General features: G+C 45.4%; 1 protein-coding gene across 2 annotated transcripts in view; it reads left to right on the forward strand.

Annotated features, from left to right (window-relative positions):
- Window positions 1–15,484, forward strand: part of tbc1d1 (TBC1 (tre-2/USP6, BUB2, cdc16) domain family, member 1) — a 93,246-nt gene that overhangs the window by 46,611 nt on the left and 31,151 nt on the right. For both annotated transcript variants that reach the window (XM_056279528.1, XM_056279529.1), the window contains 5 exons: window positions 748–864; window positions 1,308–1,433; window positions 2,960–3,108; window positions 4,400–4,660; window positions 6,974–7,107. In XM_056279528.1, coding sequence (XP_056135503.1) covers window positions 748–864; window positions 1,308–1,433; window positions 2,960–3,108; window positions 4,400–4,660; window positions 6,974–7,107 — 787 coding nt within the window. The remainder of the gene's footprint in view (window positions 1–747; window positions 865–1,307; window positions 1,434–2,959; window positions 3,109–4,399; window positions 4,661–6,973; window positions 7,108–15,484) is intronic.

A 15,484-nucleotide genomic window follows, 5' to 3' on the forward strand; every position in this document is an offset into this window, starting at 1 on the left:
CACAGGATGACTAGATGATCCTCGTCGCTGCGATGGACGAATAACATTCTGAGAAAAATGCTTCACATTATAGTGGTGTGTACGGTCTTAAAGGGAGGTTACTGTTGTGCGTTTGGTGGTATTCTGCCATACACCACAGAGGGTCGGTCCTGTGTATGCAGGTTCTCTTTCCAACCCAGCCCTACACCATCTGATTTGGCTGAGTAATCCTCCTGTGTCTGGTTGAAGTGGTTACACCGTCAAACCAGTTGTCTTAATATCAATTCTGAAAGAATACCAGCATACACATGTACCGCCATGACTCATGGCTGAATACCATTGGTCTAAAACCGTGTTCCCTTGAGAACAATTTTTTCAATGCATAGAGCACCACCTGCTGGTGGGTGGTGTCAATGCTCTTGTGGCCTAAATTGATCCTGCAGCCTATCTTTGTCATTCTGACAGACCTAATTCCTTATTTTGACCTCTGTACTAGGACTTCAAAAGGTTTTCTAAATGAGCAATGTCTTAAAGTGGGGGGACTTTGTTATAACAGAGCAACATAGCGGGAGCATTTCATCCACAGCTATAAATGCCCTGTGTAAAACCCTCAGCTGTTGAAGCCAACTGCCTTAAACTATTTTAGCTCCCCCGAGCATTGTGTACATGACTCGCCTGTGGATTCCAACTCAGGCTTTCTATGAGCGCTTTTGTAAATGACACTCTGTGTGTGTTGTGTGTGTGTGTGCGTGTGTGTGTACTTTCCAGAGGGCACGTCCTAAGAATGACCAAGAGGAGAATGAGCTAGTTGTGGCCTGTCTAAGAAACTTATATGAGGAGAAACAAAAGAGACATCAACACGCACAGCCTGGAGAAAGCAAGCAGGTGTCTCTCTCTCTCTCTCTCTCTCTCTCTCTCTCTCTCTCTCTCTCACACACACACACACATACTTTGTGTGTTGTCATCGCTTCTGTTTTTTTCCGGTCTGTTGATCAGCCTTTCTGTCAAGTTCCTTTTTATTTTTATTGTATTCATTTTTTTTTCATCTGTGTTCTGTAGAAATGTCCTATCCAATTTTGCCAGTTGCATGCTATTCAACTTTTGCTAATTTCTCCAACATTTATTGACATTGGGATTGAGTTTCTTTCTCCCATTTACTTTCTGAAGATTTTCACAACATGCATTTTTCACAATACTAACACAATTTTGCTTTATTCCTTGGTCACACACACACACACACACACACACACACACACACACTCACTCACTCACTGTTACACACAGTAGCATACTCAAACTTCTCTCTCTTTGTGTGCTCATGTTTGTAGGCGTGTGAGGAGGCAGGCACCAGTCCAGTGGAGCTGCAGCAGCAGAGCAGCAGTCGGCTCCGACTGGAGCAGTTCAAGACCAGAGCCAAGCGATCGCTCACAGAGTCACTGGAAGGCATCTGGAAGGTAGGAAATATTTTGCATGCGGCACGGTGGCGCAGTGGTTAGCGCCGTCGCCTCACAGCAAGAAGGTCCTGAGTTCGAGCCCCAGGGTAGTCCAACCTTGGTGGGTCGTCCTGGGTCGTCCTGTGTGTGGAGTTTGCATTTTCTGTCCGTGTCTGCGTGCGTTTTGTGTGCGTGCTTCAGTTGCCTCCCACAATCCAATGACATGTAGGTCAGGTGAATCGGCCATACTAAATTGTCCGTAGATGTGAATGTGTGTGTGTGTGTGTGTGTGTGTGTGTGTGTGTGTGGGCCCTGTGATGGTTGGTCTGTCCAGGGTGTCTCCCTGCCTGCCGCCCAGTGACTGCTGGGATAGGCTCCAGCGTCCCTGCGACCCTGAGTAAGGATAAGCGGTTTAGAGAATGAATGAATGAATACTATGCATGCATTCATAAAGTCTCTGTAGTATTTGTGAACCAACATACTTTAAGTTACCTTATTCAACACTATGCACAAATTTGTGACATAGGCCCAGTAGTGTATTACAAATAAACCACATCCATAAACCTCCTCTTTGGCCTTCCTCTTTTCCTCTTCCCTGCCAGCTCCATATTCAGCATCCTTCTCCCAATATACCCAGCATCTATCCTCCACACATGTCCAAGCCACCTCAATCTTGCCTCTTTTGCTTTGTCTCCAAACCGTCCAACCTGAGCGGTCCCTCTAATATACTCGTTCCTAATCCTGTCCTTCGTCATCCCTCCCAATGAAAATCTTAGCAACTTCAACTCTGCCACCTCCAACTCCACCTCCTGTCTTTTTGTCAGTGCCACTGTCTCCAAATCATACAACATAGCTGGTCTCACAACCATCTTGTAAACCTTCCCTTTAACTCTTGCTGGACATGTTAACTTGTATGACCCTGTATGTCTAGACCATCAAGAGTTAACAAATTAAAAAAAAATCTGAAATAAGATATAGTCTCGCAACAACACAACAATAGAATAGGCTGCTGTATATGTTTTTGAAAAGAAATATGAACATTTTACAATCATTAAAAAAAATTGAAACATACTTTGGGGTTTCTGTTGGGACGTCAATGTAAAAACAAACATTCTGTCTTGGACAAATGGCTTTCTTGTGAGCACCTGAAATATTTATAACAGCATTAAATATTTACAACTGCTTACGCAGTCACGCCTGTCAGTTGTGTCTTCATGGCAGCCTATTTGAAATATTTGTCATGAATACATAAAGTCAAGAAATAAATGTAGCACTTATGTAATTTCCATTACTCTGTACGATTTATTTGTGAGATGAGTATCATTGTTTGGAAATCTTTTCATAGGTACGGTGGCCAAAAGCAGGTAATGTACAGTGAGACCAAAGACACAATTACTTAGATCTGTTAAAAAAAAAAAAGGATTAGTATGGTACAAAGACCAAAGTATTTTTAAAGTGGGTCTCCAGTTAAGGTAACCGAGCATGATGTCGGCCTACATGTAGACTTTCTGAATGTGCGGGCACATGTGTGTTTCTATCCTCCACAGGGCAGCAGCAAGGCAAGGGCTCAGCGTGAGAACAGCGAAGGAGGTGACAGCTGCTCCTCAAGCTCCACTCCGCGCAACAGCCAGGACCAGCCCTCTCTTCACTGCCCCTCAGCCGCCTCCTCCCACCTGCGGCCCACCAGCCCTCTCAGGTGCACAGACACACCGGCTCCCTCACGCACTTCATCTCATTTAAAGGACCAGTGTGTAGGATTTATGGGGATCAAATTGGCAGAAATCCATCCATTATCTGAACCGCTTATCCTACCTCTCAGGGTTGCGGAGATGCTGGAGCCTATTTCAGCAGTCACTGGGCGGCAGGCGGGGAGACACCCTGGACAGGTCGCCAGGCCATCACAGAGCCGACACACGCACACACCCATTCATTCCTAGGGACAATTTAGTACGGCCAATTCACCTGATTTACATGTCTTTGGACTGTGGGAGGAAACCGGAGCCCCCAGAGGAAACCCGTGCAGACACGGGGAGAACATGCAAATTCCATACAGATGACTGGGGATGACCCACCAAGGTTGGACTACCCTGGGGCTCAAACCCAGGACATTCTTGCTGTGAGGCGACCGCGCTAACCACTGCACCATCGTGCCACCCCAAATTGGCTGAAATGAAATATAATATTCATAATTATGTTTTCATTACTGTATAATCACCTGAGACTACAGCTTAGAATGAGCCCTTCGTATAGCTACATAGGGAGCAGGTCCTCTTCCATGGAGCCCGCGATGTTGCACCGCCATGCTTCTACAGTAACCCAGAATGGACAAACCAAACACTGGCTCTAGAGAGGGCCTATCACGTTTTTACGTTGAAGTGGCTGCTTGAATTTGGTGGCGCTGGCGAGAATGCACCCGTTGGAAGACGAAGAAGAAGAGGAATAAGTGGTCGCCATCTAAAGGAAACCTCATCACTTGACATATTATGGCTACTCGATGTGTTGGTAGACAATGACATCATTTTGGAAGTAGCTGCTGGCACCTGAAGGCCACCATAGGTTCTCCTACACACTTGGAAAGGGAGGGCTGAGTGTAAGGGTATTCAGTAGGTTGCAATCTGCAACCTCACCGCTAGATGCCACTAAATCCCACACACTGGTCCTTAAACGTCTCATCGTTGAGTGTCTTTTTCTATTTACCTTTTTGCTTCGTTGTGCTTTCAAAATAGAAGGGCATAAAACTGACTCCAATGGGAGCCGAACTTGGAATTTTCTCTCAGGCTGCGATGAATACCGACATCACCATTGTAATGTTGGACAGACCTGGTGACTCTAAACTAGCGTTATTACAAAAGGAAGTCAGCTCTTCCTATTGTTAAAACCTAATGCCGAGACTTGTATGTCCCCACCCTGTTCTATATATCACGGGGTGGTTCACTTATCTAACAGCTATTTTCCCCCCCAATTTGCTTATACTACAATCTATGCAGGTTCAACCACTCAACAGGTGACCTGAAGCACCTGGATACTTCTCTCCCTATCTGTCCCTCCTCCTCCTCCCTCTCGCCATCCCGTGATGGCCAACCTCAGGGCTTCCGCCGACGGGCCAGCACCTTCAGCCACTCCCCGACCCCCTCCTCAACCGAGGGCTCACCGGCACACGTTCAGGTCCGGCAGGACCCAACCGCAGCCACCAAGCCCAAACTGGTGCGACACTACTCTGTCAGCACTGAGACCCCACATCAGAGCAAGTAAGGACATTGTGTGTGTGTTTGTGTGTGTTTGTTTCTGATGTGTGCAAACTGCACAAAAACAGTTGTTGCCTTTATTTTGATAAAGTATTACAGGGACAGGCACACACACAAACACCCACACACACACACATTGCAGTTTATATTTTCGGTTCACGTCTGCGGGGAACAACTGGTTTCTTTTGCTGTTTGACCTGCTATGCCTCCCTCTTTTCCTGTACCCTTTTCCTGTCTGCTTTGTGTTCTTCATTTTATACTTCTTTATTCTCTTCCACTCGTGACTTCTGCTTTCAATTTCATTTTATTTTACCTAGCTTCTTCTCTGTCTCCTTTTTCAACTCTCTGCCTCGCTCTCGTCATGGTGCTCCAGACGTCCTCCAGTCAACCCCGATCTCCCTCCTGCTCTTCCCTGTCCCTCGCACCCCTCTCCTCTGCTTTATAACTGCTCTTCCTCCCCCTCTACTGGGGGCCGGCTTAGTAAGAAAAGGTGAGCAAGTGGGGCCTTTTCAGCTGAACTTTTTTTTTTTTTTTGGTCACATTCCTTATCCCCTACCTCTTTCATCTGCTGTGCTTGCCATTTTACATTTTAAAAACTAGCCTCGAGCCCCGTTTCCCATTTTATGGTGTGTGTCTTTTCTCTCTCTCTCTCTCTCTCTCTCTCTCTGTTTCTACTTCGACTCCTTTCATTCCGTCTGCACCCCTCCATGGCAGTCCTCTGGGGGGTCTGCGTGCTCGCCTCCACTCTTCCGCTTCTGTTCCAAACTTCCTCAAATTCCAGTTCTTGGCCCCAGTCCACGAGAATGACGGCTCTGAATCACAGAGCAGGTACACGTGCACATACGCACACACTCGCACTCACAGATGACACGCTTGAACACACCAGAGATGGTCACAAATCTTTAAATGGCAGTTGGAGTCAGGTCCGAAGTCAGCGACTTGTAGCCCGGCTAAAGACTGACTAAGTCTAGGTCAAGTCTTAAGCCGCTGGTCACGAATCTGCTTAAGGTCTCGTGTGCTTAATGTCTCACGTCGGTTCAGCTCTTTCTGTAAAATTCACAGCAAGCTGGTTATATAGAACTGCAAACCAAAAAAAAGTATAGCATCAGATTTGAAGGTGTTTTTAAAGCTCAAAACTGTGTTGTAAATTTAATAAAAAACTTAAATGAGGCTTAATTTTGTCTAATTAATCATATTTTCATTTGTATTTTACAAACGGAAGATCTCAAACACAGGGACAAGGAAGATAGACAGGTAATTGACAGTCTGACAATCTGAAAATTGACAGTCTGACATGTTAGTAACCTAAGGTTAAAATCTACAAAACAAGACTGGAAACAAATAAACAATAAGGTAAGCAACAACGAGCCTACGTTTTCCTAAACAAATACAACTCCACTTACTTAGCATGCTGAACTATATATTTAACGCATCTTAGAATGATAATTTCTGATTATAAGGTATATATATATATATATATATATACTGTAACAAAGGTTTTACTACTGGGCTGTCCGGGTAGCGTAGTGGTCTATTCTGTTGCCTACCAACACGGGGATCGCTGGTTCGAACCCCCGTGTCACCTCCGGCTTGGTCAGGCGTCCCTACAGACACAATCGGCTCTGTCTTCGGGTGGGAAGCCGGATGAGGGTACATGTGCCCTGGTCGCTGCACTGGTGCCTCCTCTGTTCGGTCGGGGCGTCTGTTCGGGGGGGACTGGGGGGAATAGCGTGATCCAAAACCAGTCACTATAGTGATTTAAAGTTCTTATTAAAGTGAAAAGCTCGAACTGGTGGATGAAAAAATGGTAAAATGACATAAAATCACTTTCCTCACCTCGTCACTCAATGCCCCGAAGGAAAATAATGGAATAGTCGGGGGATCATTAGGCCTACGGTCTCCCATTATGAGTTAAAAAGAACAACTTCCTGTCGTTTTCATGCCACATTCCTTATATTTGTCTGTTCTTTTGATCAGCCATTTGGACTCGAGCTCTTCATAGCCAAAGGCTCTGAAAGGTACAACTGTGGGCAAAGCCTTGCCGAGCTGTTGTGGTCAGATTTCAACACTATGAGTAATGAGTAGTGTGGCATCTGACAAGTGTGGTTCAAGTGTGAGTCTGAAACTCAACCCTCCACTTCTGGTGTGCACCTGCACACACGCTCTCATGCACACTCAAACTTTCTATGATCCTGTATATATGTATTTCTCAGTATCTGAATGCGTGTACATCTGATAGTATGCACCGACACATGCTATACAAACCCGTGTCTTATCAGAATGTGCAAAATTTTTTCAAAACGTTGTCTGTTTCAGCGATGTGGCAGCCCTGTCCAGCCCAGGTGTGGGATGTGCGGTAGGGGAAAGCCCTCTGCGCAACCACCGTCACTCCTGGAGACAACAGATCTTCCTGCGGGTGGCTACGCCTCAGAAGAATGCAGAAACAGTCGGTAAGGGGACACACATTGAATTAACAAGAAGGATCTGAGAATAATTGTTAAATCTCTACCACTGTAAGTTAAATGTGCTCATCCTTGGGCCTTGTTTCCTAAATGTACCACCTCTAGACACCCACATTGTAGGGTTCCCCTAGCTCCTTTACTCACTTGGCCCATTATGATGACAAATTCAGTTAAAAGATCTGTTTGTGGGGCGTCCGGGTAGCGTAGCGGTCTATTCCGTTGCCTGCCAACATGGGGATCGCCTGTTCGAATCCCTGTGTTACCTCCGGCCTAGTCGGGCATCCCTACAGACACAATTGGCCGTGTCTGCAGGTGGGAAGCCGGATGTAGGTGTGTCCTGGTTGCTGCACTAGCACCTTCTCTGGTCAGTCGGGGCGCCTATTCGGGGGGGGGGGGCAGAACTGGGGGGGAATGACGTGATCATCCCACGCGCGGAGACGTGGTAGTCTGCTGCCCTCCCCGGATGGGCAGAGGATGTGGAGCAGCGACCGGGACGGCTCGGGAGAGTGGGGTTATTGGAGGACGGGTACAATTGGGGAGAAAATCATAATTCAGTAAAATGAGTATTAAATTCTAAAATGTATGGCACCAGACTGTAAAATTACCACCAGAATTAAGTGAAACAATGCTAATTTTTTCATCTTCTTGAGTCATTCAGCCTCACCTATAGACTGGTCAAAATTGTATCTCAATGAAAACCTTGATGAGAATCTACTAAATAGAGCGCTAGAAATGGAGCAGAGCTCACAACATGCTTGAGGAGTGAGAAATGGGACTCGAATAGCAATTTCCAAAACAAATTTCCCCTCTCACTGCCCTTTACTGAAAAGATCGGGTGGAACTGATGTGCACAGTTTAAGCTAGATCTCCGGGGGCTGCATCGTGACGACAGCGGATAAAGAAATTAAGGCTGCGCTGCATGAAAGTATTGAGAGAAGTCTTTAAATTTCACTTCAAGTGTTAATCTAAAATCACTTTGTTTGCTACGTTGTACAAACTACGTTGTATAGCAACCATACAATGCCATAGCCTTATGTTGGTTATTTTTTGGCAGAGTCGATTAGAAATACTTGCTCTCCAATTTACTTATTTTTTCGCATAAACTGCTTAGAAATTCTTCGGTTGTGCAACCCAACTGTTTCGTCAGCTGTCTGTGATGCTGGTTTAGAAGATCCCGCAGGTGAAGAAGCCAGACGTAGCAGTCCAGGGCTGGTGTGTTCACATGTGTTCTACAGTTGTGAGGCCAGTAGGCCATATTGTCGTTTCAGAGGTTTTCAGGCTTATGGTGGAGAAATGGTCATTCGATATTCTGACAACAGCTCAAATGGACATTTCCGCAATCAGCATGCCAGTTGCATGATCGCTCAACGTTTGTGGCATCACTGACATGATGTTGCAAATTTTAGACTGTCCCTTTTACTCTCCCCATCATAACACATACCAGTGTAATCAGGCTGTTCAGTCAGCATGTTGATGTCACACCTGTCAGATAGGTGAATTACGTTGGCAACAGATGAAATAAGATGAAATTAATACAAATTTGTGTGCCAAATCTGAGAATTAAACTTGTAGAGTGCATAGAAAATATCTGGGATTGTTTACTTCAGCTTGTGAAAAATTCTATTATAATGTTATTCATATTTATTTATTAAATACGTTCGTTCAATTAATATTTATTGGATCATTCTGGCACATCATACAACCCACTTGCAGTGGTGACTACCCAGTAGAATGAGGTGCAACGATATTTTGAATAAACCAATAATAGACCGACTGTTCAGTGCAAGATGTGCATTATCAAACCTAAATATCATCAGCACAAAATATCCAACTTGAGTATTATAAGCGTGCCAGTCCCATGATTTATCAGGTGTGAGTCACGTATAAAGACAAAACCAAAGATGTATGAAAAGCAATCCTGCATCACTTCGTTTACCAGTTCTGCTGTGAACCCGCTTGAGTGGAGCAGATTACCCAGCAAATGGTTAATGACCTCATTTTGTTCTCGTGCTTTCATTTTGTGATTTCATGAAATGAGAAGCCTTAGCCATAAGTGTTTGGCAAGATTTATCCTTAATGAGTGCAGAGAATTTGCATGTTTGATATATGCATCAATTAAGGTATTGAGTGAGTACACGGTTACTCGTTTTTACTTTCATGCGAGTAATCCAATAGGGAAATCAGGTCAAATTGCACATTCCTAGTATGCAGTAACTCCCCAAAACCTGCAACGTTGTTGTAGTAAATAGAATGAATATATATATTTATATTTTTAATGGCTTTCTGTTTATGTTCTGGCCTCTTTTGCTCTCTTGCTATTAATTTCATGTAAATAAATAACAGTTAGTCTCACAGGCGGCACTGAGTGCAGACATCAACACTGGCTGCGTGAAAGGCTTGATGCTGGTTAATGGTGCTGGGTAATGGTGCCTGTAACACCGTGATGTCAACACAAGCACAGAGCATGTAATTGGAGATGCTGAGGCAGTCAACTGGAAATGGTTATGGGAATGTTTTCCGGGTCAACTTAACCTCTCTTTAGATACGTATCTTTAGACCTATTATAGATGATCACCAACTAGGGGTTGGTTGTTTGGCCAATAAACCTGCTCACACAGCAAGTTTGCAGCCAACGCAGTCCCTCGGTGAATTATACAGCTGCCACTAGAACGAGAGTTATGTAGTTACCAAACTTATCCACTGTGCGTCACTGTTGCACTTGTTGAGAGTGATCATTTGAAATTGTGAGCCCAAAATAGCACAGTATTACAGTTTGTCCTTTTTATGTGCTCGTGTGTGTCAGACAATGGGAGAGAGGGGGAGGGAGAGATGGAGGAAAAAGTGATGTACAGACTTAAATTTAGGAATATCCCTTCTCTGAGTCTTGTTTCAGCTTGATGTGGCCATTACTTACTGGTTTCATATAGTTGGAGCTCATGCGTGTCACTCCGTCAGTGGTCTGTGCACCTGTTTATGTGTTTGGAAGGCTCTTATACAACTACACGAGTCCTCTTCTGTTGAAGAGGAAACGATATGTGTACATGTGTTTAGGTGAGCCTTGACCGGGGCGGAACAGTCTCAATGTGGACTCCTAAATTCTCTAATCGTATTAAAGTTACAGTAAGCCCATTTTTGCCAGCGACTTGTTGCAGCAGGGATGCGCACGGCATAAAAGTTTCTCCCTCAATCCCCCTGAGTTGTGCAAGTTCTCACAACTTGATGAACTATCTGCTTTGAAATGGCCTCTAGCCTATGGTGACTAATCTCTATAAATCTCAGACTGGTGTCTCTCCACGGGACTGGAAAGACCAGTGATATTTTGGTTTAGAAAGAGACAACCCAATTTTGTGGCTTCTATATTTAGAGAAACAAGTTTGGGAATTGCTCATAGACTAATAATGTTTACCCTTTGCTGAAGCAACTATTAGCTCGCCGCTGGTGAATCTACCAATTCTCCCAATCATCAGCATGGCCTGGATAAACCTTGTTTAAACTCCTATTACACCACAGGTACTGTACTGTTGAAACATTTTACCAATTTTGTTTCATCCTATTTATATAGCACCGGAGAAGCAGAATTGGCCAGAAAGCGGGGGGGTCCGGGTAGCGTAGCGGTCTATTCCATTGCCTACCAACACGGGGATCGCCTGTTCGAATCCCTGTGTTACCCACAGCTCAGTCGGGCGTCCCTACAGACACAATTGGCCGTGTCTGTGGGTGGGAAGCCGGATGTGGGTATGTGTCCTGCTCACCGCACTAGCGCCTCCTCTGGTCAGTCGGAGCACCTGTTCTGGGGGGGGCTGCTGGCGACTCCACATGTATCGGAGGAGGCATGTGGTAGTCTGCAGCCCTCCCCGGATCGGCAGAGGGGGGTGGAGCAGCGACCGGGATGGCTCGGAAAATAGGGTAATTGGCCAAGTACAATTAGGGAGAACGGGGGGGGGGGTTTGCTAGAAAGCAAGAAAGAAGCATGATTTTATTCTTTAACTCTAGGAAGCCTTAAAAAGATTTTTCCACCAGTGCAGAATTGTGGTGTAGCTACGTCTCTTCAAGAATACATCCAGGATGTGCTTTGACACGAACAATAGCTGAGCAATACTGTTTCATTTTCATCCCACTGAGATATCCATTTGTTCTGGTGGCAGATGGTGAGGTGTCTCCCTGTTTATCTGAGCAACGGGCCGTTGGTATGTAGGTGTGTATGTGTGTGTGTGTGTGTCCGTCCACCTTGGTGGTAGCGGCAACCTGTTATGATTGGAGCTGTTCGGGCACATCCAACCTGTAAAATGGAAACTAAGGTGTTGGTGCAACAAGGGCAGTCTAGGTCAACCTATATGTAATCAACAGCAGTGAGTAAGAAATGGCAAGACTTGGCAAAACTCTCAAGGCCTTTTGTTAGACGACCCAGTTATTACAACACATACAGCAATGTTATCTCACTCTCCACTCCTTCACTTACAATGCTATTTGTCTTGAGTAGAGCTGTTTTTTTTTTTTTTTTTAACTTTTCAGCGCCTTTTACCTTTGCAGGAATTCACCTCAAGTGTCGTTTCAAAATCCAAGCCTGGAATTTGTTCTTCACATACAAGTTTTAATATGGTTGAGAAGACCCAGGTCACATTTTGTACCGTGTTCAGTGCCCACTGAAATGATATAGTAATGTCATAAGTACATAAATGAATATATAGTAAGATATTTGTGTGCTCTTGCGTGACCTGTAATTCCATGTGTATGTTTTTGTGAAGCGTTGCATTGGGAGGACTCGTGCTTGTGCTTTCACGTCTTCAGATTTTGATAATTACATGTACTGTTTGCGTGTATGTGCATGTATGTTTGTGTGATGCCTGCGCATGTGTCTGTAAGTCGGTGTATGTGTGGCGGTGTGGAGGGACAAGTATTGACAGGAACGATATGATAGTGGAGGCTTTTCCCTGTAAGGTGAAGCAAACCTCTTTAGGATACAGGTAATACACACACACACACACACACACACACACACACACACACACACACAGGACTGTGTACGTGGCCTATCTGTGTAATAAAAATGTCTCATCACCCGAGTTGTGTAGTTTGTGGCGGTGGTCACCGTCATGGACGGATCCCTATCTTGAAACTGGAGATCTCCTTTAAGAAGTGCTAGCGTCAGTCCGTGTCTGAAACTGCCCCGTTGTGTCTGAGAGGGATCAGATAGGTTCATGTAATCTTGTCTCGCCCGGGGTCAAGAACCCTGGGAAGCATCTTTCCGGTTATTTACAGAGTTGCTGAGGTGACCGCAAGGCTCACTGCTCGTCTTACTTAAACAGACCCTGTTTGCAGTTGAGATAGTTTCCCTTTGCATATTCACACCCTCTACCCAAGCGCATTGTACACCAACTGCATCATCATCATCATCATCATCATCATCATCATCAATTCCGTAACCTATGGAGGTCGTAGGAGCACAGCTGACGCCTCAGCAAGTCTTGGTTGAGTCATCATTGTGTTTCAGTAGGGGGAGTACCTGGTGGTCTCTATCTCCTCTCCAGGTATGGATGGCCGTTGCTTCACACAGGAAGTCATCCACCCTTTGACCGGTTTTGTTGTTAGTCCTGCTGGGTGTCCACACACCCTCCTCACAACAACCCAAGGGTTGAAGTGGGGGTGCCAAATTAGTCGCCGACGGTTGCAGTTTAACATCATACCCGGGACCGACACCAACTGCCCCTGCCGTGTATTGAATTCTTTTTTTCTTTTTTTTTAATCCGCCCCCTTTTTCTCCCCAATCGTATCTGGCCAATCACCCCGTTCTTCCTGGTCACTGCTCCACCCCCTCTGCCGATCCGGGGAGGGCTGCAGACTACTCCGATACATGTGGAGTCGCCAGCTGCTTCCTCTCATATGACAGTGAGGAGTTTCACCGGGGGTATGTAGCGTGTTGGAGGATCACGCTATTCCCCCCGAACAGGTGCCCCGACCGACCAGAGGAGGCGCTAGTGCAGCGACCAGGACACATACCCACATCCGGCTTCCCACCCACAGACACGGCCAATTGTGTCTGTAGGGACGCCTGACCAAGCCGGGGGTAACGCGGGGATTCGAACCGGTGATCCCCGTGTTGGTAGGCAACGGAATTGACCACCACGCTACCCGGACGCCCTCTATTGAATTAATTTTTTCCAAACAAGTAGGTGTCTCACTCAAGGTGAGCATGAATATGAAAATTACTCACATTCAGTGTAGTTCTTGTTGGACCTTTACCATAAGAGATGTCAAAGTTAACAAGGCTCAGTTGTTATGATAATAATAATAATAATAATGGTAATAATACTACATTAGACTTATAAAGGGCTTTTCTAAATATTCAAAGGCACTCAGCGTCAAGAGGCAAAACTAGACAGGCAAAATAACTGTTAGATGAAGATTAAAAAAAAAGAAATGGGGCCAACTGGGGAATACGAACAGAGCGGGGAAGGAATGGAGGTTAGCTGGGTAATCACCAGTCTGAACATGAGTGTTTTGGGGCCTTTTGGTGTAGGCCGAGTCGGGGCAGCTTTGGTGTGGTTTGGAGGAGTGTTTCAGAGAGGCGGCGGTAACCAAAAAGTTGCCAGCGTACCTAACAGCTAACTGAATGTTCGTGCGTTCCTAATCACTACTCACCCCCCGTTGAATATTCTCTTTCTTGAGGGGCAGTCTTCCCTCAGAACGCATGTTTTCTTTATGATATTTCACAGGTTTTCTGTACATGAAAAAGCATTGGCCCACGCTCGAGATGCTTGGGGCAGAAACCTTTCCCCTGATGTTGTGAAGACATGTGACCAGTGTTTTAGAAAACAAGGTGGGCCAAACCTTGACAGTACAGTCAAGTTCATGTAAACGCGTGATAAAGGTAGAGGTAAAAAGCCCACCCCAGAGTCATTCAGAGTGTGCCGTCAACTTTCGATTCTCGAAATGTGCCGTCATTAATCAACCCGCGGCTCCTTTATGACTAGTTGTGGCTCTTTTAAGTTCTACTTAAAAAAAAAAACTAAAAAAATCTTTGTCAGCAGAATTCATCAACATTTCATTCTCATTCATTCGCAAGTCACATCAGTCTGTTACGCTCCCACCCTTCGACCGTCTGAACAGCCAAACACAATTTCTCTCAGGTCTCGCACAGTTTGCAGGCGCGTGAGACAAGTGCAAACTCAACCGCACTGGGAAAACTGGCATAGCATGAAGCTAAAATGGCGAAAGAACATAAGAAGCACATATATGAAGAGGAATATCAAAACATTTAAAGAGGACTGGGAACTCGAGTTTTTCTTCGTCTCCAGCGGTTCGGGAAAATGCGTCTGTCTGCTTTGTGATAACGTCATTTCACAATTCAAATGGTCCAATTTGCAGCGCCGCCACGAAACGAAACACCCGAGGTTCAGTACCGACTTTCCGAAAGGCGGAGAGCTAAGGGCCAAGAAGCCGGCGAGGCTCAAACAGAGCCGAACTGCTCAGAAAAACTTCTTCCATACTATTACTAGTGAAAGAGCTCACGCATGAACTGACGAAGAAGATGAAGCTGTATACTGATGGAGAAATGGTGAAGGATTGCTGCTCGCCTGTTCAACGTTGTTCCCCCGAGAAAAAAGACCTGGGACGAGAGGTTAAAAAAAACAAAAACTTCAACTGTTGGATTCTACTGTGGCTAGGAGGACGTTTCAGAGAACATTGAAAATATTCTGAGAACATTGAAAATGTTGGAGAAACTGTCATCCGCTGAGTTTGTCAGCACTGCAATGGACGGAAGCCTGGATACCGACGACACGCCACAATTACGCGTCTTTGTCCGAGGAATCGACAGTCAGTTTGACATTACAGAAGATCTGCGTAACGTGGTGGTAAATGCAACAACGGGCACGGAGATAAATGCTCTACTGGAAACATTGGCGAGGTTTAACATGGGACAAGAAAACATCTCAGCATTCACAGCAGATGGCGCGCCGGTGATGCTTGGTAAGAGAAACCGGGCTGTGGCTTTGCTGAAAGAGGCACACTGAAAAACGAAAGAGTTGCGGAGGACATTTTTTCCTACCATTGCGTTGTGCATCAACAAGCCTTGTTTGCGAAGTTCAAGTGTCGGAATGATGTGATGGCAAATATAATCGAAGTGGTTAATTACATCAGGGCCCGTGCAAGAAACCACTTGAACTTTCAATTGCTATGTGAAGAGTTTAACACTCACTACGGCGATTTGATGTTACACACCGAGAGTAGATGGTTATCTAAAGGATGTACGCTTGCACATTTTGTGGACCTGCTTGAACCACTGAAAGCCTTTATTGTCAGCCAAGGGTAGACTTCCCGATTTTCCTTTTTGGATGACAAGGAGTGGGTGCTTTCTGCTGCTTTC

This window comes from Lampris incognitus, chromosome 5 (assembly GCF_029633865.1).
Source record: "Lampris incognitus isolate fLamInc1 chromosome 5, fLamInc1.hap2, whole genome shotgun sequence".
NCBI lineage: Eukaryota > Metazoa > Chordata > Actinopteri > Lampriformes > Lampridae > Lampris > Lampris incognitus.